Source organism: Microcaecilia unicolor, chromosome 4 (assembly GCF_901765095.1).
Source record: "Microcaecilia unicolor chromosome 4, aMicUni1.1, whole genome shotgun sequence".
In the NCBI taxonomy this organism is placed as follows: domain Eukaryota; kingdom Metazoa; phylum Chordata; class Amphibia; order Gymnophiona; family Siphonopidae; genus Microcaecilia; species Microcaecilia unicolor.
The window spans coordinates 84,352,424-84,376,653 of record NC_044034.1 but is presented as its reverse complement, the minus strand read 5'-3'; the positions used below and the strand labels follow the sequence as shown (position 1 = coordinate 84,376,653).

Sequence of the window (24,230 nt, the reverse complement as noted above, 5' to 3'; positions counted from 1 at the left end):
TAAATTTGCTGGCAACACAAAGTTTTTCAAAGTTGTTAAATCGCAAGAGGATTGTGAAAAATTACAAGAGGACCTTACGAGACTGGGCATCCAAATGGCAGATGACATTTAATGTGAGCAAGTGCAAAGTGATGCATGTTGGAAAGAGGAACCCAAACTATAGTTATGTAATGCAAGGTTTCAACATTAGGGGTCACCAACCAGGAAAGGGATCTAGGTGTCATCGTTGATAAGTTGAAACCCTGTGCTTAGTGTGCTGCGGCGGATAAGAAAGCAAATAGAATGTTAGGTATTATTTGGAAAAGAAATGAAAACAAAAATGAGGATGTTATAATGCCTTTGTATCGCTCCATGGTTTTATTTTTATTTTTTGTTATATTCGACTGTGCCTTGAATATTGGGTGCAATTCTGGTCACCGAATCTAAAAAAAAAGATATAGTGGAATTGGAAAAAGTATGGAGAAGGGTGACGAAAATGATAAAAAAGATGGGACGACTTCCCTATGAGGAAAGTCTAAAGCGGCTAAGGCTCTTCAGCTTGGAGAAAGGGAATGGGACTTATATACTGCCTTTCTGTGGCTTTTCCAACTACATTCAAAGCGGTTTACATATTATATACAGGTACTTATTTGTACCTAGGACAATGGAGGGTTAAGTGACTTGCCCACAGTCACAAGGAGCTGCAGTGGGAATCGAACCCAGTTCCCCAGGATCAGAGTCCGCTGCACTAACCACTAGGCTACTCCTCCACTCCAGAAAAGACGGCTAAGGGAGATGTGGTAGAGGTCTATAAAATAATGAGTGGAGTGGAACTGGTAGACATGAATCGCTTGTTTACTGTTTCCAAAAATACTAGGACTAGGGGGCATGCAATGAAGTTACAAGGTAGTAAATTTAAAACAAATCAGAGAAAATGTTTCTTCTCGCAACGTGTAATTAAACTCTTTAGCTGGTGCCTCCCATGCCTTGGTCCTCATCAGCCCTCTCATTGTAAATTCTGTTCTCAAATGCAGAAAAGAACACAGAAGAGTAGTGAGGCCCAGCGTGAGAGATGTTTTGGCATGCTGAAGTCCATTTCATGAACATTGGCATCGGAGGCATCGACCCCGTTGGCATCAAGTGCTGGAGGTGCACCAACACCAGGGAGGTCTCCACTTACCTCAACATTGTGTGTTGTTAATACCCACTTAGGCCTAGCATCATGAATCCTACACTGAGAACACTTGAGGATTTCATGTCGTTCTCGTGAGCACTGAGGAATCCTGATGTTCTACATTGAAGGCAAAGAAGCATGGTTCCTGGAGTGTAAGGACAGTGGCATCACTGGTACCCAAGAAGTATCAACGCCATAACAACTCCCCATCCATGGTAGTAGTGCCACTGTGCCAGTCTCCCCAAAGCTGGGACCCCCACCTCCATCTTCACAGGCTGTTTCCACTCTGACACCAGCCCAATCTTTACTGATGCTTGCCGTCAAAGAGGTGCTCCAGGTCATGCTACAAGAGGAACTGGGGTACAGCTTGGTTTGGCATGACACTGAGGTATTAAGGGCATCAATGCCAGCTAAGGTGCCACTCTAGCCCATCTTGGAGACCCATGCCCTGTCTATCAGGTCTTCGTCAATGCTGGTGCCTCGTTGGGTGCCACAGCTTGCACAAACCGATGCAGTTTTCCTTTCTAGTCTGTTGGGGAAGGAAGCAACCCTGGATGCCAGGAAAGAACCCCATTCCCATGGCACTTTCTCCCAGATCCCTGGTCACATGTCCAGTGATCCAAGGTAACCACAGACTCAGATGATCCAGGAGGAGTACTTCACTGAGTCTGATACGGATGACTCAGGGGTCTGAAAGGGAATCAGAGGAACCCTCAGAGGAGAGTTCTGTTGGTCTTCCTTCAGACCCTTCCATCCCCCAAGGAAAGGAGGACGTCTCCTCCAGAAGAGCTATTTTTTTCCAGTTTTTGAGGGAAATGGCGGAAGCTATTCCATTTAAGTTGGAGATTGAGAACAAGCTCAGGGCTGACATGTTGGACATCCTTGACTATGACTCCACACCCAAGGAAACTGTGACAGTGCCTGTTCACAACATCCTTAAGATGGCACAGATTAAGAATTGGGAGACCCCTCTCTCTGTGCAGGTTGTCCCAAAGAAGGCGACTCCATGTATAGAGTCCAGATGGCTCCTGGATTTGAGAAACTGCAGCTTGTGCACCATTACTTGATGGTCAGATCCACTCTCAAAAGAGCCAGAGGTTTGAGGACCTATGCCTTGGCTACCCCAAGCAGTGATGTTTACGCTCTGAAGTCTTTTGGGAGAAAGGTGTTTCAGGACTCAATGCTCCTTTTCTGCATCCAGTCCTACCAGCTCTACTGAAGAACTTGGTGAGCTGTGTGCTCGAGTTTTTGAACACTCTACCACTGGAGCAGGCCACAGGGCTTTGACAGCTTGCTAAGCAGAAGGAATGTCAGAAGCACAGAGCTTAGGCAACTTTTGATTCTTTCGATGTGGTGTCCAAGCTTTGCAGACTTTCATGGCTGTGTGTCTTGTACCTCGAACCAGTGGTTCAGGAAGAGTTAGCGGATGTTCCTTGCCAAGGAGACAATATTTTTGGGGACAAGGTGGAAGGAACAGGCAGATCTCATAAAGAAGAGAACCAATATCATCAAGTACCTATCTCTGCCCATCCTTCCGCGCCCTCCACTTCTCAGAGGTTTGCAGGTAGAAGTTGAAAGAAAATGGTGGAAATGTAGATCTGAAGAAGCTTTGCTAGCATACAGAAAATCTTCTCATTTTTATTCTTTTCAGCTCTGTTTAGGCAAAAAATCTTATTCTCTAACCAGTTGTGTAAATACAAAAATTCTAGTAGAACTTTGTTTATGCTTACTTCTGCCTTTTCAATAAAAAAAAAAAGTTTCGACATTAAGATTAGCACTTGACTGCACCTCCCTTTCTACTTGTACTATGGCTGCTCAGGTTGATGTACTATGGCTGCTTAGGTTGATCTTCCTACTTTTCAAGTTTCTACTGCTACTTTCTCATCTTGGACGACTTTTCACTATTTAATCCAACTTTGTAAAGCTTTGTCTTATATATGCATTTGACTTGTATGCATTTGACAATCTCCCCCCTGGATCTCCTTCCTTCTAGCTGGTTAAAGATCGATAGGTACTGTCTTCTCTCATTGGCCTTGCACCTAGTAACCTTAAGTCTTTCTTCTAGCCATGTCCCATCAGTTTGGAAGCATGCTGTAGTGAAGCCCATTAAGAATTCCTCACTAAACCCCTCCTATCGTCCTATCTCTAACCTTTGTTTTATTTCCAAACTTATGGAACATATTGTCTTCAATCAGCTGGTACAGTTCACAGACAGTCACCACATACTTCACTCTCGTCATACAGGTTTTTGCAGTAACCATAACACTAAAACTACCATTACTGCTTTGATGAGTGAACTACATTATTTTCTTGATTCTGGTCAGATGGTGTTTCTCTAGATCGATCTGCTGCTTTCGACCTCGTTGACCACTCTCTTCTTTTGGCTCGTCTTCACTCTATTGGTATTTCAGGTTCAGTACTTCATTGGTTTTCTTCTTTTCTCTCTGGTAGGACTTTTAAGTGTCCAGTTTTATTTCGACATCTACTACTTTGTCACTGGATTATGGTGTCCCTCAGGGTTCTGTTCTTTTCCCCAGTACTCTTTAATATATTTCTCAGTCCCTTAGATCTTCCAATCCAGGATTTTAATATTAAATTCTTCTATGTAGACAATATTCTTTTGATTTTTTCAGTTTTTCCCCATAATCCAAATCTCTTATCTCTACAGTCACAAAATGGCCTTAAACCCTGGAAAACCATTGCCTGCTGGATATATGGTTTATTATACCCATCCATCTGCACCACTTTCCTTGTTTGATATCACCATCACCCCTGTTCAGACTTTTCGGTATTTAGGTGTTGTCATTGATTCAGAACGCTCGTTTGATCCTCATGTTTCTGCTGTTATCAAGAAGAGATTCTATTGGTTGTGTCATCTTTGAGCTAGTAGTCAATTCTTGGATTTCACTTCGTTCCACACACTACATGCTTTTGTCATTTCATGTCTTAACTATTGTAACTCTTTTGTGGAATCTCTTCTGCCTTGCTTCATAGACCATAAACTCTAAGGCATGTAAATATGATCATATCACTCCTCTTTTTCTTCAATTAGATGTTAGTTTAAAATTTTTTGTCTGACCCATAAAGCTCTTTACCTAGGTTCCCCAGCATATCTTGCTTCTGTTGTTTTACCATATACCCCCTCTCGTGTCCTTTGTTCTTTGGATTCTCATTGTTTGGTCCTTCCCTCTCCCAAGATTGTACATTACAAGTCCACCCGATCATCTGCTTTCTACTTTTTGGCCCCTTCACTTTGAAATTTGTTTCTCCCCTACATATATTCAGAAATATCTTATATAAAATTCAAGACCTTACTTAAAACTTTTTTTTAATGGCTTTTGAACCTCCATAGCGGCATGCCTGGAGTTCCACAGTAATCTGATTGTCCTAGCAGCATACCCACGTGTGTCTAACAACTTTCTGTAGCTTCCTATTAACTTATGTGATTGCTTTTCCGTTGGATGGTCTTTTCCTTTCCTGTTTACCTTTTGCGTTCCTTTCACATACACTTACAATTTTTAATTTGTAATGTTTTTATTGTTAGCTGCCATGGCCTGTTTTCAGAAATGCCAGGGTATCAAGCATTTTAATAAACATAAACATATTCTCAAAGGTGTAGGTTTACTCCCTTGTTCCTCCCTCCACAGCAGACCCAGGCTCCGTGCTCCTGTCCTAGGCAGCAGTGGGCCCAAAAGCCCCAGCCCGCAACCCAGTCTAAGCAATGGACAAGCTTTTGACTGGCTCCAGCAGAGCATGACCAACATAAAAGTGCCCATCCCGAATGACCTGCCAGCTGGCGGGAGGCTGAATTTTTTCCAAGAAAGGTAGTTCCTTATAAACTCAAACTGGTGGATACTTCAAATAGTCCAGGTGAGTTACACACTCAATTGGCATCAACCACCTCCGGATTGCCCACCAAGAGTTCAAAATTCAGCTCTCAGCACAAGGAAGTGCTTGCAGAGGAACCGTTTTCCCTTTTAAAGGCCCATGCAGTCAAACCCATTCCACCAGGGGAAGAACGGAAATGATTGTATATTTGAAGTACTTCCCCATACCCAAAAAGATAAGGACCCTGAACAAATATCTGGTCTAAGAAAAGTTGAGGATGATTTCCCTGGGCACCCTTCTCCCCATGATTCAGGAAAACAATTGGCTGTTCTCTAGACTTAAGAGTTGCTGACACCCATTTCCAAATACATCCAGTTGCTATCTCAGATTTCAAGTAGAGAAACACCACTACCAGTACCGCATTCTGCCATTTGGGTTTGTAATCAACTATCCAAAGTCCCACTTACTCCAATGTATTCCCAGTACATTGGAGCACTGCTAGACACGATTCATGCTCGAGCCTACCTTTCTCAAGAGAGAACAGATAAACTCATTTGAATTGCTCTTCAGGTTTGAAGCATCCAACAGGTCACAGCTCAGCAGATGTTGAGGTTATTGGGCCACATGGCCTCCATTTACAAGGTGCCCAGTGGATGCTGGCTTCCCAGTGGTGTCAGGCCACGGAATACCTAATGGATACCATCTCGGTCACCCCAGAGCAGAGGCAATCCCTTCTCTGGTGGACAGTTTAAACCAGTTTGACTCTGGGACTTTCATTCCATATTCTGACCGCAGATACATTCATCCTGGTATGTGGTGCTCATGTAGTTGGGCTTCACACCCAGGGTCATTAGTCCGCTTAGGAGGCCCAGCTTCACATCAGTCTCGTAGAGCTGTTGGCAATATAGAACTCTCTAAAGGCTTTCATAGATTGTTTGAATGAGAACAATTTGGTTCAATAGCCGATCAGGTTGCTATATACTGTGTCAACAAGAGGATGGGTAGGGGTTCCTACTCCTTGTGTCAGGAAGCAGTCAGAGTGTGGCAGAGGGTCACCACGCATAGCATGGTGCTCAGAGCTATATATCTGGAGGAAAAAGCAAGTCTGGTGGACAGACTGAGCAGGATGATTCAACCACACAAGTGGTCTCTCAATATAGGCGTAGCCCGCAAGAATTTCCAAGAATGAAGCACCCCCTTGGTGAATCTCTTTGCCGCTCATCTCAACAGCAAAGTCCCTCAGTACTGCTCCAGACTTGGACCACACAGCAGGTTTTCATTGGATACCTTCCTTCTTGATTGGGGGGGGGGGGGGGGGGAGGTGATTCTGTATGCATATCCTCCAATCCCACTCTTGGTCCTATCTGCCTCTCAAGCCCGCCTGCCCACCCTTGTTCCAGCTTCTTTCCTCAGATTGGCTTGTCTCCTTGATTCCTCTGGACCGCCGCCTGCCCTGATTCCTACTTGCCTGACTTCGCCTTGATCTCAGCATGCCATGAACTCCAGAATTGTTTGGACTTCTAGAGCCTCTTCAGTACCATTGAGGGTATCCAGACCAACTTGCCTGCAGTTGGCCTCTATTATGGTACTCCCTGCTCTCCTGGTAAACCTCAAGACTTAGTCAACCCTGATCCTAGACTAGGCACGACTCGCCTGCTACCAATGGGACCCTACCTAGGCCTCCAGGATTGTTAGGTTGCTTAAACTTGGTTGCAGCCCAAGAATTCGCCCTCCCTGGCCCGTGACACAGTTTTTTCATTAGCTGCATTCCATGTGTGTGGAGGCTATTTTGCTTGGAGTAAAATACAGTCTCATTATTTAAATTGTTATATTTGCTTGGATACTGTGGGTTTTGCAAGGGGATGCAGACTGCAAGCTCTGACAATCCCCAGCAGCCCTCACTGGTTCACATTCACACAACCAAACTTAATTTTTGGCTTCGGCTGCAGTTTTGGTTTCAAACTTTCAGACCGTTTTGGTGGCAGTTTCGGTTTAGCCAAAACTGGGCAAAAAAAAAAGTTTTGATTGACCTCTATCCTAGACCCATTCTTTTCTGTTCCAGACTGCACCTTCACACCAGAACTGTTTTTTCTTCTAAGGAAAGTATATGTGACAGTGTATAAATAACTATCTTCAAAACTCATCTTTCCTGTTTTTAGTTAGACTGTGACCTGGCAGTTTTACCAGTCATATGACCCAGAGTCATTTCAAGATATAAATCAAAGAAAACAGTCTGCTTCAGCAGTCTAACTCATATATTTTCCCAGCAATTAATTGAAACCATTAATCGTGATCTAGTCCATGAACTTACATTCTTCATATATGTGTGCTGTAATTCTCAAATATTTATATATCCTGATATAACTAGTAACAAGCCACCTGATGCTGTTCGGACACACAACTTTGTCTAATTTACACATATTTGGGCCCAATTAACTTCTGGTAAGATCACATGAGTGGTCCAACCACATTGTGGGGGTCTTTTACTAAGGTGCACTTAAGTTTTTAGCGCACACTAAAAATAGGCGTGTGCTAAATGTTAAGAGACGCCAATGTATTCCTATGGGCGTCTCTAATGTTTAGTACTTGCCTGTTTTCAGCACGCACTAAACACACATGCGCTCCTTAGTAAAAGACCCACTGTGAGTCTTAAGTAAATGGCGTGTCTTCTGCTTTTGGTCTTATGCAGGCAATATGCCAATACATCAAAAACACCAGTATAGCACGAGCAGCTTATGAAGGCATTACAGAAAGCAGAGCTTTGTTTAAACAGTTTTTATTTGGGATCAGTAAAACCATAAACAATAAAGTTAGGCAATAAGAACAATCAAGTACAATGCATCAGAATGAAAAAGTAAAATAATATGAAACAAGGCATCATATAACATAAGACAAGAGAAACTCACAATCCCATTTATATTACCAACCCACTACCACACACCGTTCTGACCGTATCGTTGGAAAACATAACTTGAATGGCTTGTGTCTGAACTCTTATGACTGGGCTGTCATATTAGGATGAGCAGGATCAAAAGCCCCAGACCTCCCCGCCCACCCCACCACCACCCAGAGAGAGGATCCTGGCATGACTGCTTGTTAGGCAAGAAAGAGAAAAATAAAAATATAAAGAAAAAAGAAAAATATCTTTAAAAAATAAATTCAAACCTTTTATATCAAAAGAGCATTAAAATATTATAAAATTATTAGGACCAGAAAAAATTAAGAATAAAATTGGACAAAGACATACATGAAACAAGAGCCATGAAACAAGCATGTTAATATTTTAAAGATTGAGTTTGTGCTGTTGCTTTTCTGTGTAAATGAAACTTGGTAAGATCCTTTTTGGACAACTAAGGCTCACACAGCCCCTTTCATGGACTGTGGTGGTAGATGAAGACTACATAGGATAGTCTTCATCTGGTGACAGATGAAGATTACCCTATGCCATTTTCTCTGCCTTCTACAATGTCAAAGGCCCTTTTTCAGTGTGGATGTGACTGATATTAAAATGTGTAGTTCTTAATGGGTCTGTTATGAAAGAAACATTGGGAAAGGGAAATTTACCTTTTGCATCCTTTTGGTATTGTGGCTTTGTACCTATGAATCTCTTTGAGGAAATTGTTCTTGTGAGGTAATGAAGGCATCTGTTGTGCCAATTCAACATTTCAAACTGTGATGGCTTACATCTTATGGGACTGTCACCTTTGATACAGAACAGAAAACACTGCAGTGTAGGGACTTCTACAAATGTTTCCCCTTTTACTAAACATGTTGCATATAGGAAGCAACCAGATTAGAATTCACCTATTACTCATAGTTTCCAGAGAAATGTAAATAGTAAAATAAAAAAACAATGCATTGGTGTGTATATGTCCATTTTGACATACTTTGTGTGTAATAAAGTCTCCGGTAACAACTGATTCCCGATGAGCAGTATAGCAAATAATTAATAAGCTTGGTCACTTGGATAGGATTCCTCTCCTTATTAAGGGGAGCCCCCAGGACAGGTTTGGAAACCACTGGTGTAGTTTGCCAATCAGTTTCCAAGAACTGCCAATCATGGAATCAACAACTCCTTCCTACTCTTTTGGAATTTGCTGTGTACATCTAGCAGTGAGCATGTGTTAACAGCTTTGCTGTTTAATAAAGGGCTGTACAGCAAGAATGAGTAAACATAAACTGAAAACTATAAAATCCACAATTATTCAGTGGCCAGGGGCCTAAGAAATACTACTACTACTATTTAGCATTTCTATAGCGCTACAAGGCGTACGCAGTGCTGCACAAACATAGAAGAAAAATAGTCCCTGCTCAAAGAGCTTACAATCTAATAGATCCAAGCAAAGGAGGAATGGACTGCAGTCAGAAGGCATCACTGCTTTTAAGTAGAAAACAAATCTTCCAAAAATTGAGGAGTCTGGATAAATGAAAGTGTAAAGATAGGAATTACCAAACTGAGTCAGATAAAAAGTCCATCGAACATAGTCCTTCTTCCAGCAGTGGCACACACTTTACACTTAGAGTATGTGTGCAAAGAAATAGAATGTCTAGTAGTCATTTAACTATTGTCAATCCTACTATTCCCAGCAGACATGTTTTAGGGATATACTGATTGTGGGGTGATTTCCTTGAATTCTGTGTTAAATAGTCTGTGGTTGATCTGTCTTCCATAAATTTATACAAGTCCTTTTTTTTAGGGGGGGGGCATGACTGGTCTGCCAACTCAGTCAGAACTTGCCTCTGTTGCCATATGGTTCTATGGGCTTTCATTTTGGAACTATCCTATTTTTTTTTCAATCCCCCCCCCGCCCAAGCCTCGCTGTTGTTTTATTTTTTTAAACTCTACCAAACCCAGCCATTGCAATGATTGCCTTTGACTAGGAACAATAGATCCCACAGGAACTTGGTATTCATGCAACCAATAGGTGCCACCACTGAATTAACTCTGAGACTCCTGTTTCCCAAGGACTGTGAACCTTTCCTCTACGTTGTGATCCCTTTTTAAACCCATTTATACTATTTACCTCTATAACATTGTCTGACAATGAGTTTGAGATTAACTATGCACCATATGTTGTGTATAAGTTTTACAAAACTGCTCCCTGTTGATGATATCAGATGCCCCCCCAACTTTTATTATGAGCTTATAGTGAATAACAGTTTCCCTACTATTCTGTTCACACCTTTCGTGATTTTGTCTGTCATATCTCTGTTTAGTCGCTCTTTTGTTCACACCTTTCATGAGTTCATATATCTGTTTCTCTCGTTAGTCACTCTTCCAAGTTGAAGAACCTTGGTTTCTGGAGTCTCTCTTCATAATCCTGATTCTTGTTTTTCTGCTCTGTATCTTTTTTTCTAGGTGTAGTATGTTCTTTAGGTTTAAAATCAAAAGTAATTTCTTTGCGTTGAGATTCCAAACAGCTCCTCAGTCCAATGATTATTTAACACTTGTGTAAAATATATTTGCCTTTTAAACATAAGACTTTTCTTTGACAGGTGGCCCATTTGGTCTAAAAAATACTTCAAGTCTCAGACCCTTAAATCTTCTACAGGTAATTATGATAAACATGGACTAAATTGAATGGATTTTATTGCCCCGTATGACCAAGCATCTAGTCCTTTTTCTCTCCTTTTGTGCCACTGATAGACCATGAGCATATTGTCATGTGGAGATAAATTGCAGCTTTGGGATCAGGGTGATAAAACAAAGTGACCTCATACAGTGGTATACGGGTCTCTATAAAAACTTACAAAATTATCTTTTTTTGTGCATTACTTTAAAATTTAGAAATGAGTTTAAAGCAACAGGTGACCTTTTAATACTGTCAAAACATAATACTTTTAGGTCAGAGCTTGCATCAGTCTTGGAGTTTTTTGTAAGCTAGGTTATTGTGCATATAAATAAACTGTGAAAGTAAAAGCTTGAATTGAGAGCTGTGTGCTTAAACGTTGCCGTATCACAAAATACATCAGATGTTAGTGCGAGAGGTCAGTGTCTCTTTGGATTAACTATTCATTGAAACTCGATCTCTTTTTATTTTTAAAAATCAAAATTTTAAAAGTTAAAAAGTGAAATTCTCCAAGGACAAATAGGATAACTAGTTACACCTCTGCGAACTGTCATTCAATGACAGAATGCATAGAATTTCAGTGAATGTTCTGGAAAACCTAAGAGCTTTTCTGGACATGCATGGAATTTCTCCCATGGACATCACCTTGTAGAGCTCTCTCTGTCAATTTTTGTACTTGGTGACATTCATGCACACCCCTCATTTTGTCCTTTCTTCACCATCTTTCAAGACTGGGCTGCCTCAATCATTCTTTTTCTCCTCATTGTCTTCTAGTTTCTTAATAAAACATTTACATTGTTAGAAACCTGTTTGTTTTCTTGGCATGGCTGCTTGGACCTCTAGAGTACATTCAGTGCAGCCTGCTTCAACAGCCTCAATCAAATTTTTACCCATAGGAGTTTTTGCATTTGATTTTGCATCAAAGATTTTCCCTACCATGGATGAACAGTACAGTAACTTCAAGCATTGACCCTACTGCAACCACAAAATATGACAAATGATTATAAAAGCTTTGTGTGCTGCTTAGTTCAAGAGCACAATAAAGGATAAAGGGTCATAGATTTGATATACTTCCTTTCTGTGAAACAACTAAATCAGTTTGATAAGCCTGGCTCTGGCATGTGCTCAAAGTTATCACCCAGGGCTATCAAATTTATGACCAGATCCAGAGCTTATTTCTTAAACTTCAGTCTCTTGAGTCCTGCCTTTTGAGCAGAAGGGGTAATAAGATTTAACTTACACTGTTGACCCCTTGTAACTTTAGAAACTTGGTTCTCTTGTTTATAAATTAAGGCTACAGATGTTGTCTATTGAAAATCCCACCAAGTCATCCATCCTAGGTTGTTTTAAGGTAGTCCTTGTCCAGGAACTGCTGAAAGTGGAGTTCTCCTCCTTTATGCAGACAGAACTAGTGAAGCTTTTTCCACCAAAGGAACAGATGCCTTTTGAAGGAAATGTTCAAGATATTTGTAAAAGAAAGATAGGCCATGTTGTCTGGAACTCAAGAACTAATATAACCGTATAGACATACTTCCTCTGACTGTGATGTATCTGCTCACTAAAAAGAACATTGCTGCCCACCTCAGGCTCACCTGAGAGCTTCTGGATGACCTACAAGATTTCTGGAATAATATTTTCTGGACAGATGAGTCAGAAATTGAGCATTTTGGTCACAATAAAAATATTATTTAGCAAAAACCAAATGCTGCTTTCCAGAGTAAGAACTTCAAGCATGGTAGTGGAGGTGTCATAGTGTGGGGATGCTTTGCTGCATCAAGACCTGGATGGCATACCATCATTGGTGGAACCATGAGCTCTGCTTTGTCAGAAAGCTAAAGGAAAATGTTAAGACATCTGTCCATGAGCTGAAGCTGAGCCAAAACTGGTCATGCAAAAGACAATTACTCTGAAAATTGAAGTAAATCTACCAGAGGGTGGCTGAAGATGAAGTTTAGAGTTTCATTATGGGCAAGTCAAAGTTCTAACCTAAATCCTTTTGAAATATTGTAGCAAAGCCTGAAACAATTCTGTAAAGAAGAATGGGCCAAAATCCCCGAAGGGCAATATGAGAGACTGATAGTTCAGGAAATATTTAATTGAAGCTGTTGCTTCTTGGAGAGGTACTATTAGTTAATGAAAGTTTCACATACTTTTTCACATAAGGATATATATTGTTGAATGTTATAATGCTTTTATATCACTCTATGATGTGACTGCACCTCATACTGTGTGCAGTTCTGGTTACCACATCACTAAAAAGATATAGCGGAATTAAGAAAGGTATAGGAAAAAGGCAACGAAAATGAAAAAGTGGATGGGATGACTTCCATATGAGGAAAGAAAGGCTAAAGAGGCTAGAGCTCTTTAGCTTGGAGATGAGAAGGCTGAGGGGAGATATGATAGAGGTCTATAAAATACTGAGTGGCGTAGAACAGGTAGAGGTGAATTTCAAAAATTACTAGGATTAGAGGGCACGAAATGAAGCTACTTAAGTAGTAAATTTAAAACAAACCAGAGAAAATATTTCTTAACTTGTAATTAAACTCTGGAATTCATTGCCAGAGAATGTGGTAAAAGCTTCTAGCTTAGCAGGTTTTAAATAAGGTTTGGATAATTTCCTAAAAGAAAAATCCATAAACCATTATTTAGATGGACTTGGGAAAATCCACTGCTTATTTCTAAGATAATCAGCATAAAATCTGTTTTCTGTTCTGGGATCTTGCCAGCTACTTGTGATTTAGATTGGCCACTGTTGGAAACAGGATACTGGGCTCGATGGATCTTCGGTCTGCCCCAGTATAGCAACACTTATGTTCGTATGAATCTTTTTGTTGTAAAAATAATCAAAATATGTCCTTTGTGACTGAGTTATTCAGTGGGGTTATGCTTCTGCTATCAAGGTTTATATTAGGACCTAATCATGTTTTGAATATAAATTGTGCTAAAATACAGACCGACTTAGGGGAAACATAAACTTTGATTTCAGATGTTCACGTGGTTGATCTTTAAAAAGATTCATGATTTTTTTACAGATCCACTATAAATAGAAGAACTCCACTAGCAAAATTTTAATAAGTTGTTAGAATTATTTTTGAGGATCCAGTCTAATATGACTACCAGTTCATACCTTCAGTTGCAGCCATCCTTCCATATCATCATGCTGATCAATCCATAGACTGGTGGGTTGTGTCCATCTACCAGCAGGTGGAGATAGAGAGCAAACTTTTGCCTCCCTATATGTGGTCATGTGCTGCCAGAAACTCCTCAGTATGTTCTCTATCTCAGCAGGTGGTGGTCACACACAGCAGCAGCTCTGGCTAGGCCTCCAAGCCTAATTTTTAGGTTTTGTTGAGTGCCTGGGGTTGAGGGCTCTTCTTGAGCAAGTGCAAACCTGGTGGTGCCAGGTCCCTCCTTTTCTCCCCCCTCCCGCTAGCTCCGTTAAAAAAAAAAATTTTGGACGTCCTTAAAGGCGTTTATTTCGACGTTTATTGCAGCTACTCACTGGGACACAGGTCGTTACAGCTCGGAGCGTGAAGCAGGTAATTTTTACCTTTTTTATAGCGGGCAGGGGGTTCCCCGATTGATCTCCACGTGGCCTATGGCGTCGGAGGGCGAGGGCGCGAAGAATCGCTCCCCGGACCGCGTATGCGCTACTAGCGGGGATGCGGGGGTATTAAAGTCTGATTCGCCCTTGTTGAGTGTCAGTTCGGAGGCCGGTCAGTGTCCCGGGTCTTCCTCCGGTGCGGCGGTTTTTCCCGCCATAAACGCCCATCCCCCGCTGCTCGCCTCCGCCATCTTGGCCGGCCACTCTGCTCGGACGGCTTCTTCTTGGGCCGCCCTTGAGCTGGGAGACGTTCATGCCATGGACGCCCTTGATTTGGGCGACGGCAAGGAAGCGGCTAAAGTTAAGCGCCGTTCTTCCCGCGCGGCTCCTTCGCAGAGTGTCGCGCCGGACGCCATCTTGGATGCGCAGCATGTTTCTCCCCCGCTCTTGCGAGCGCTGGTTGAGGGTGCTTCTAGGGCTGTGGCCCAGACTGCTGAAGTGCACAGTCTGGGGGGTTTCTCCCCCGAGTTTATTTTGCTGCTGCATCAGGCCTTCCTTATGCAGAACGCTGCCCCTTCTCCTTTATCCGATAAAGGGGTTGAGGCCCCCGGAAGTAAACGCCCTCGGGTGGATTCCCAGGCCTTAGAGGACGCTGTTTCCTCTGATGTAGATGAGGGCAGCGTATCTGAGTTCTCCCAACGATCCTTTGGGGATTCCTTGGAGGAGACGGATTCCCGCTTGGATGGAGCGGATGACCTCTCTGCAGCACGGATCTTTCGCTCAGAGGATTTGCCCAACCTGTTAATGCAGGTCATGAGCATTTTAAAGATTTCCTCTCCGGAGGACGTCTCTCCCTCAGCCCCTGTTGGCTCCGCCATTATGCTGGGGACGAAGCGCCCGCCTAGAATCTTCCACGTGCATGATGCCATGCACACCTTAATTTCGGCTCAATGGGATGTCCCGGAAGCGAGCCTCAAAGTGGCTAGGGCTATGTCCCGCCTCTATCCTTTGCCTGAAGGTGAACGTGAGGCCTTTCTTTGGCCTACCGTGGATTCTTTAATCACTGCGGTGACTAAGAAAACGGCGTTGCCGGTGGAAGGTGGCACGGCCCTAAAGGACGCCCAAGACAGAAGATTGGAGGCGGCCTTAAGGTCGTCCTTCGAGGCGGCTGCCTTAAGTTTGCAGGCCTCAGTTTGTGGCTCCTACGTGGCCAGGGCGTGCCTGACGATTGTGCAGCGGGCTTCCCCCTCGGATCCTTCCTTGAGGGCTGACTGGCCGGCCCTGGAGTCGGGCTTGGCTTATTTGGCAGACTTACTGTATGATGTCTTGAGAGCCTTGGCTAAAGGCATGGCTCAGACAGTCTCTGCGCGGCGCTGGCTTTGGCTGAAACATTGGTCTGCGGACCACGCCTCTAAGTCCCGCCTGGCTAAGTTGCCTTTTAAAGGCAAGCTGCTCTTTGGGGTCGAGCTGGACAAAATCGTGACCGATCTCGGCACGTCTAAGGGCAAGAGGTTACCAGAGGTCAGGGCTCGGGCCAGTGCTCGCCCAGGTATCTCCAGAGGACGGTTTCAGGAAGCCCGTCGGTACCGCCCGGGCAAGTCGGGCTCCTCTGCCCCCTCTTCCTTCAAAAGGAACTTCTCCCCCAAGCAGCATTTCTTTCGCAGAGACCGCCGTCCCGGAGGTACGCCCTCCGGTCCTCCCCCAGGGTCTCGTACCCAATGACGGGGTCCTGGTCCATGGCCCAGTGCAGATTGGAGGACGCCTGTCCTCGTTTCTGGGCGAATGGACCAGAGTAACTTCAGACGCTTGGGTGCTGGAAGTCATCAGAGACGGCTACAAGTTAGAGTTCTGCCGACCCTTAAGAGACGGGTTTGTACTCTCCCCCTGCAAGTCTCCGGTCAAAGCTGTGGCAGTGCAGCAGACCTTGGACAACCTGATACGCCTGGGTGCGGTCGTTCCGGTGCCAGAAAGTCAGATTGGCAAGGGACGTTACTCCATTTACTTTGTGGTACCAAAGAAAGGAGGTTCTGTCCGGCCTATCCTCGACCTCAAAGGGGTCAATCGAGCCTTGAAAGTGCGGCACTTTCGCATGGAGACTCTCCGCTCGGTTATAGCGGCAGTGAAGGCAGGAGACTTCTTGGCTTCCTTGGACATCAAGGAAGCGTACCTGCACATTCCCATCTGGCCTTCTCATCAACACTTTCTGCGTTTTGCAGTCCTGGGCCGACACTTCCAGTTCAGAGCCCTCCCTTTCGGGTTGGCTACTGCTCCGCGGACCTTCTCCAAAATAATGGTGGTCATCGCGGCCTTCCTGCGAAAGGAAGGAGTACAAGTCCATCCTTATCTGGACGACTGGTTGATCCGAGCCCCCTCTTATGCAGAGTGCGGTAAAGCTGTGGACCGGGTGGTTGCTCTTTTGAGCTCCCTGGGGTGGATCATCAACTGGGAGAAGAGCCAGCTGCGCCCGACTCAGTCCCTGGAGTATCTGGGAGTTCGATTCGACACCCAAGTGGGCAGAGTGTTCCTGCCAGACAATCGGATTGTCAAGCTTCAGGCTCAGGTGGACCAGTTTCTAGTAGCCTCTCCTCTTCGGGCTTGGGACTGTGTGCAGCTGTTGGGCTCTATGACGGCCACGATGGAAGTAGTGCCCTGGGCCAGGGCTCATATGAGACCACTACAACACTCTCTGCTGCAGCGCTGGACTCCGATGTCGGAGGATTATGCTGTGCGCCTTCCCTTGGACCCAGCAGTGCGCAAGGCGCTGAGCTGGTGGATGCAGACAGACAAGTTGTCTGCAGGAATGCCTCTGGTGACCCCGGAGTGGATTGTCGTCACGACGGACGCCTCTTTGTCGGGCTGGGGAGCCCACTGCTTGGGAAGGACAGCGCAGGGGCTCTGGTCTCCTGCAGAGGCAAAGTGGTCTATCAACCTCCTGGAACTCAGAGCCATTCGGTTGGCGCTTTTGGAGTTCATCCCGGTACTGGCGTTGAAGCTAGTACGGGTCCTGTCGGACAATGCCACGGCTGTGGCCTATGTCAACCGCCAGGGAGGTACCAAGAGCGCCCCTCTAGCCAAGGAGGCCATGAATCTATGCCAGTGGGCGGAAGCAAACCTGGAACAGCTGTCAGCGGCCCACATTGCCGGAGTCATGAATGTCAAGGCGGACTTTCTCAGTCGCCATACCTTGGAGCCCGGAGAGTGGCAGCTATCTGCTCAGGCGTTCTTGGACATCACGAAGCGCTGGGGCCAGCCGAGCCTAGATTTGATGGCGTCATCAGCCAATTGCCAAGTGCCGCGCTTTTTCAGCAGAGGACGGGACCCTCGATCCCTGGGAGTAGATGCTCTTCTCCAACAGTGGCCGACACAAGAGCTTCTCTATGTGTTCCCGCCCTGGCCCATGTTGGGCAGGGTGCTAGACCGGGTGGCAAAGCATCCGGGCCGGATAATCCTGGTGGGTCCGGATTGGCCCAGACGTCCCTGGTATGCGGACTTGATCAGGCTCTCAGTCGACGATCCTCTGCGGCTGCCAGTGGAGCAGGGCCTGTTACATCAGGGTCTCGTGGTGATGGAGGATCCCTCCCCCTTTGGTCTTACGGCCTGGCTATTGAGCGGCAACGTCTGAGGAAGAAGGGCTTCTCAGACAAGGTCATCGCCACTATGCTGAGAGCGAGGAAGCGCTCTACTTCTACGGCTTACGCCAGGTTTTGGTGTACCTTTGCAGCGTGGTGTGAAGCAGGCTCACTTTCTCCCTTCACTGCTCCAATTTCTTCAGTGCTGGCGTTCCTGCAAGAAGGTCTGGAGAAAGGCCTGTCGCTCAGTTCCCTTAAAGTCCAGGTAGCGGCTCTGGCTTGCTTCAGGGGCCGCCTGAAGGGTGCTTCCCTGGCTTCGCAGCCAGATGTGGTGCGTTTTCTCAAGGGAGTTAATCACCTGCGCCCTCCTCTGCACTCAGTGGTGCCTGCGTGGAATCTCAACCTGGTGCTAAGAGCATTACAGAAGCCGCCTTTTGAACCCTTGTCGAGGGCATCTCTGAAAGACCTGACGTTGAAAGCAGTCTTTTTGGTGGCTATCACTTCAGCCAGAAGAGTTTCCGAGCTCCAGGCACTCTCATGTCGAGAGCCTTTTCTGCAGTTCACTGAGGCAGGAGTGACTATTCGCACAGTGCCTTCCTTCCTGCCCAAGATTGTTTCTCGCTTCCATGTGAATCAGCAGCTCTGTCTCCCTTCCTTTCGTAGGGAGGACTACCCAGAGGAATACTCTGCTCTTAAATATCTGGATGTGAGACGAGTCATCATCAGATACTTGGAAGTGACCAATGATTTCCGGAAATCGGATCATCTGTTTTGTCCTGTTTGCAGGTCCTCGTAAGGGTCTGCAGGCTGCTAAGCCTACAGTGGCAAGATGGGTCAAGGAAGCCATTGCAGCGGCTTATGTGGCCGCGGGGAAGGTGCCGCCTATCCAGCTGAAGGCTCACTCCACTAGAGCTCAGGCGGCCTCGATGGCAGAGGCCGGGTCCGTCTCCTTGGAAGAGATATGCAAGGCGGCAACTTGGGCATCGGCCCATACGTTCTCCAAGCATTACCGCTTGACTGTGGCTGCACGGGCGGAGGCCCGGTTTGGAGCTTCAGTGTTGAGGTCAGGGATTTCAATGTCCCGCCCTGGGTGAGTACTGCTTCGGTACATCCCACCAGTCTATGGATTGATCAGCATGATGATATGGAAGGTAAAATTATGTATCATACCTGATAATTTTCTTTCCATTAATCATAGCTGATCAATCCATAGCCCCTCCCAGATATCTGTACTGTTTATATTCTGGTTGCATTTCAGGTTCAAGTTTAGTCTTCAGTTACTTCAGGAGGACTTCGTGTTCAAGTTTTTTCAATTGGATTCTTCAAGAGTTGAGACGAGTTTGTGTTACAGTGAGCTGCTGCATTCCTCTCCCCTCCGTTTTACGGGGCTGGATTGAGACTTTAAATTCTGCCGGCACTCCCTCCCGCTTCGTGCGGCTGTAGGGCAGCTTTGTACCCCTCCCGCTTCGGCGGTGTTAGGGTCAGTCAGCTGCTCCCGTGGTTGCGGTTGCAGGATAAGCCAGATCCCCCTGCATCGGCGGGGTGGTGTCCCTCCCCCGCTCCGCGGGGATGAGCTGGACGGATTCCCCTCCCCCACTTGTGTGGGGATGAGCTGGGTTAATTCCCCTCCCCCGTTTCGGCGGTGGTGAGCTGGGCAGAGTGTCCCTTCGTGGGTGTAATTCTCTAAGTGCTGAGTCCTGCGGATGGAGCTTTGATATCGACATACTGAGGAGTTTCCGGCAGCACATGACCACATATAGGGAGGCAAAAGTTTGCTCTCTATCTCCACCTGCTAGTAGATGGACACAACCCACCAGTCTATGGATTGATCAGCTATGATTAATGGAAAGAAAATTATCAGGTATGATACATAATTTTACCTTCTCTTCCTAACAGAAACTGTGACTTCCTACTCAGTAAAAGGAGGAATAAAGAATTAAGTAAAGAAGTGTAAGGATGCTGCAGCTACACTGCATGGCAACAAAGAAACAATCCTGGTGTTGCCCCATTCAAGTATGATTGACCAGGGAAAATTACTTGAAAATTTGAATAGACAGAAATACTTCAGAGAAAAAGATAACTGTTATGGGCTTCAGCAAAGAACATTTAACAAATTTTTAGATTAGCCTCTTTAAAACTACTGCTGCTTTTATGATCTGAGATGGTATAATTTTGTTACTTTTCAGTATCCATGAAAATTATTTTATAACTTTCTCAGTCAGGTGCCCAGCATCCTCGAGCTTTATTCTTAAGCATCCATTATTCCTACTTTCACCAAGCTAAAATATAAACCAATTGTTTCTCTTCGCAACCATTCCTTCATTTTCAATTTCTACATGTGTTTCTTCGTTCCCTTTCATCTGCCAAACTGTAATAAGTAAATAGATATGTAGGTTTGAAAGCAGCATTGTAAACGTGCTGTGATTTCCGTATTTTTCCTTCTTTTATACACATGCTGCCTTCCTTACACCTTTTTTCAATCTGAAAGGGTGCTAGGAAGCCTACATGTGAGAGAAGTTTCTTCTGTGCACATCTAAATATTTTACTTTGGGAAATAATAGCTGTTCACTTTAAAAAAAAAAAAAAAAAGCCTTCCTAGAGTCAGAACTTCAGGTTCAGAATCGTGTGATTCCTGTTTCAACATGAAGTGTTCTGAACTATGGTTACCAGTTAACAGGAAACATTATAGAGCCTTCATTGCATTACAGTTTGAAGCCTATATCATAACTCTGATTAGCCACTAAGGTAACTCTTGGCTTTATCAGAAAGGTTAAGAAAAATGAGCACCTTAGAGCTCATATGACTCTGCAGTGGGAGGATTAGTATATTTGATATGCAACTAGTAATCCTTCCGCCCTCTCCTCCAGTATCTTTCTCTCTGAGAGACTAAATGGGAACCTTGCTAAAGTCTTTATATCCTTGTACACTTTCTGCTTGATCTACTCCACAGTATCAGCAAAGCACTACAAATTCTAAAAATACAAACCAAATACATAGTAAATGAAATGATGGCAGATAAAGACATATGGCTAGAGGAGTTATGCCTTTGTTTAGGATTGTACCTGCCACTCTGTTTTTCGAAGTGTGAAAGACATTCAAGTTTTGCTTCAATTCTATCATCTTGTTCTATAGAGATCCTTTGTTTATCGCACACCTTTTTGAATTCCATCAGTTTTTGTCCCCACCACCTCCACGGGAGGGCATTCCAGGCTTCCTCCATTCTTTCTGTGAAAAAGTATTTCCTGATAGTGCTCTGAAGTTTACCTTCTTGCAGCTTTCATTTCCTGCCCTCTACAGTGTCCCTGGCTTTGAAAAAGTTGTTTGTTCATATTTTTCAAGTATTTAAATGTCTGTTTCATAGTTCCCCTGCCCCTCCTTTCTGCTAGTGTATCATATTTAAGTATTTTCTCGTATGTCTTCTGGTGCAGACCCCCAGACCTCATACTGTTTTTGTTGTTTTCCTCTAAACCGCTTCAAGTATTTTTGAACCTATAACAAGATATGGCCTCCAAAACTGAATACTGTGCAAGTCTTTAGTGAGGCCCCACTTGAGTACTGAGGCATTATCACCTCCTTCCTTCTACTATTTATTCCCTTTTCTGTGCAACCTAGCATTTTCTTAGGTTCTGAACCTTGAATACAAGCTTTATATAGAATTAAAATTAATAAAAGAATTCTAAAAAGGTGGCATCAATGAAGTGTGGACTGACAGTGATCTTGGCCTAACCACCTATCAAAAATGATTAAACTAAATGATCCTTATACACACTCTTATCACCTCTCACTTAGACTATTGCAACTTGCTTCTCACAGGTCTCCCACTAAGCCATCTCTCTCCCCTTCAATCTGTTCAAAATTCTGCTGCACAACTTATATTCCACCAGTGTCCCTATGCTCATATTAGCCTTCTCCTCAAGTCACTTCATTGGCTCCCTTTCAGTTTCCACATAAAGTTCAAACTCCTTATTGACTTACAAGTGCATTCACTCTGCAGCTCCTCAATACTTCTCCACTATTATCTCTCCCTACATTCTTCTCCAGGACCTCCGTCCACTGGGTAAACCTTGCTTATTTGCATCCTTCTCCACTGTAACTCCAGACTCCGTTCCTTTTATCTTGCTGCACCATATCCCTGGAATAGACTTCCTGAGCCAGTACGTCAAGCTCCATCTCTGTCCATCTTCAAAGCTAGGCTAAAAACCTACCTTTTTGATGCTGCTTTTAACTCCTAACCCTTACCCACTTTTATCATTCTCGCCTTAGTAATTCCCTTATTTGTCCTAATTAGATGCCACCAAAAGTCATCTAAAAACAAACAAAAAAAAGACTAAATTGTGGTATAAAAGTGTTGTAAATAAAAATGAATATGAGCTTGCACTGGAAGCCATTGTAGTTTCTTTAATAAAGGGGTGGCACTATCAAAACACATATCTTGACAGATGTGTCAACAATTTAACATCTGCATCCATAATAAGGCCTAGATGCAAGGTCATACATAGTGTTCACAAGACATATTCAAAGTGCAAAACATCATCCTAAACAGTAAAGCTACTATACATAGGTTGCAACGATGGAGCATTCAACCAAAGTACTTTGGTCTTTTCTAAAATCAATTTAAACCCGTGTGACCGTACCCAATTCTGTACAATTAAAAAAACAATGCATTTACTAAAGTAAAAGAGCAATATTATCCACATAGGTATAAAAACTTACCCCTAAACCTGAAAGATCCCACCCACAAGTACACATGGGTTAAGGAAGATGTTGGGGAAAGGCACTGCAAGGCTTAATCTAACTTAATCTAAAAGAACTATACTGATGAAATGTCAACTTTTCAACCATCATCCTGCAGCATCCCAGTAGTAAAGCATGGGAATAGCTGCATTATGGGTTGTACAGATGCTTTGCAACACTGGGACCAGATAAGCATATCAATACTGAGGGAAATATGGATGGTGCAAAGTAAAGATAGATCCTGGAAAAAAAAATTCTACTAATTTGCTGTACAGTACCCCTGGGCCTGGGGCGAAGATTCAACTTTCAGCAGGACAATGATTCTAGACACAAAGCAACAATGGGGTTGCTCAGTAAGAGAAAAGTCAGTGTGTATGAGTAGCCCAGACCTGAATCCAATAGAAAATGTATAAGTCCTGAAGACTGCAGTCCCCAGCCACTTGAGCTATTCTCCTGAGAATTGGCAAACACTGCATCGTCCTTTCCTACAAAGTTGCTAAAAACAATTCATGACTGTTATTGGTCAAAAATGGGCTTCCAACAAGTATTGTGTGAGGACTTGTGCAAGTAAGACCCATTTGATTTCTTATTCTTAGTTACTTTTTAAATACTGTTGTAATTGATCTTTCACATTGAAAGTGTAAAGTATGATGTATAGATTAGCATAACTCCTACTTGGATTCATTTTGAATTGTGTTTTTTAGATAGCAGAATGTGAAAAATATACAAAGTTTTGAAGACTTATGCAAGGCACTGTATGATAGTGTCTAGAGTTTTTTGTGGCACTAGTTACAAGCTCCCTTTAATTAAACAGACTGTAAGCAGCATAGCACCTTGCATCATAGGGACAGCCTTTAGCATAGACAGAGAGAGAGTTTCTGTCCTATTAAGTATATGCCTAAGGCTAAGTTATGGAGAGCACCATTCTTTACCACTGTCCTCTTTCCTGTCAGCAGTAGGGGCAGAGGTGCTGAGGATCCCGTACTTGTCTCATATGAGACACATCTAAAGTCCTGCATTTATATAGAGAGGACAAAGGGAGAGGGTGTACACTACTGTGACTGAATTTTGTACATTACACACTTAAGGTTTTATTTTGCTTTGTTTTTAAAATCTTTTAACAGCTTCCAGGTGCTTCACTCATTTTCAACCCTCTGCAGCAGCAGCAACAGCAGCAGCTCTCCCAGTTTTCTCCACAGCAGTCCCAGCTGCCCCCAACCTCTAGTCCTCAACAGGGAGAACAGGTGGGCCATATACCATTAGTCGGGACACACACAAAGAAAATGGACAGGCTGAACCGCCTCAATTTTAAAACTAATTCTTAAAGATACAATGACAAACCTGAAGCTCCAAACAATAAATAATATGGAAAGGGGGGGGGGAGGTTTTGGTTTCACAGGCTGGCATTATTCATGCATACCAGTATAGAGAACCTAGCCCACCCCTCTTAAGTTACAAATACTTCGCTAACCATTTACATTTTTTGGTTTGGTTGAGAAGGTATCACCAGTGTGCATTTATTTGTATACATAAGGTAGGTGGGTAAACCTGGAAGCCAATGCCTTGTTTAGCTCTCTTGGTGGGGGGGGGGGGGGGGCTGCATTGGTGGGGGGGGGGGGGGGGCTGCAGACATGCAGGCCTGGTTTAGAGCTTCTAATAATGGGGCTCCACCTTGTGGGAGAATTGTAGAGTGACGAGGAAATATTGGATTACAGCACATAACCAGTGAATGGGTGACCCCTGAAGCTTGACTCACTTCCTAACCTTGCACACATTGGTGGCAAGGAAACTTGTCTTAAAAGACTTGATTTTTGTTACACATTTTTTTCTTT

The 24,230-nt window shown here is 44.0% G+C and overlaps 1 protein-coding gene across 10 annotated transcripts in view; it reads left to right on the top strand.

Moving 5' to 3' along the window:
* Positions 1-24,230, top strand: part of SUPT20H (SPT20 homolog, SAGA complex component) — a 167,924-nt gene that overhangs the window by 138,572 nt on the left and 5,122 nt on the right. For 9 of the 10 annotated variants that reach the window (XM_030200390.1, XM_030200392.1, XM_030200395.1 and 6 more), the window contains 2 exons: positions 10,478-10,533; positions 23,523-23,642. In XM_030200390.1, the coding sequence (XP_030056250.1) occupies positions 10,478-10,533; positions 23,523-23,642 (176 nt within the window). The remainder of the gene's footprint in view (positions 1-10,477; positions 10,534-23,522; positions 23,643-24,230) is intronic. The other variant, XM_030200399.1, reaches the window with a different exon arrangement.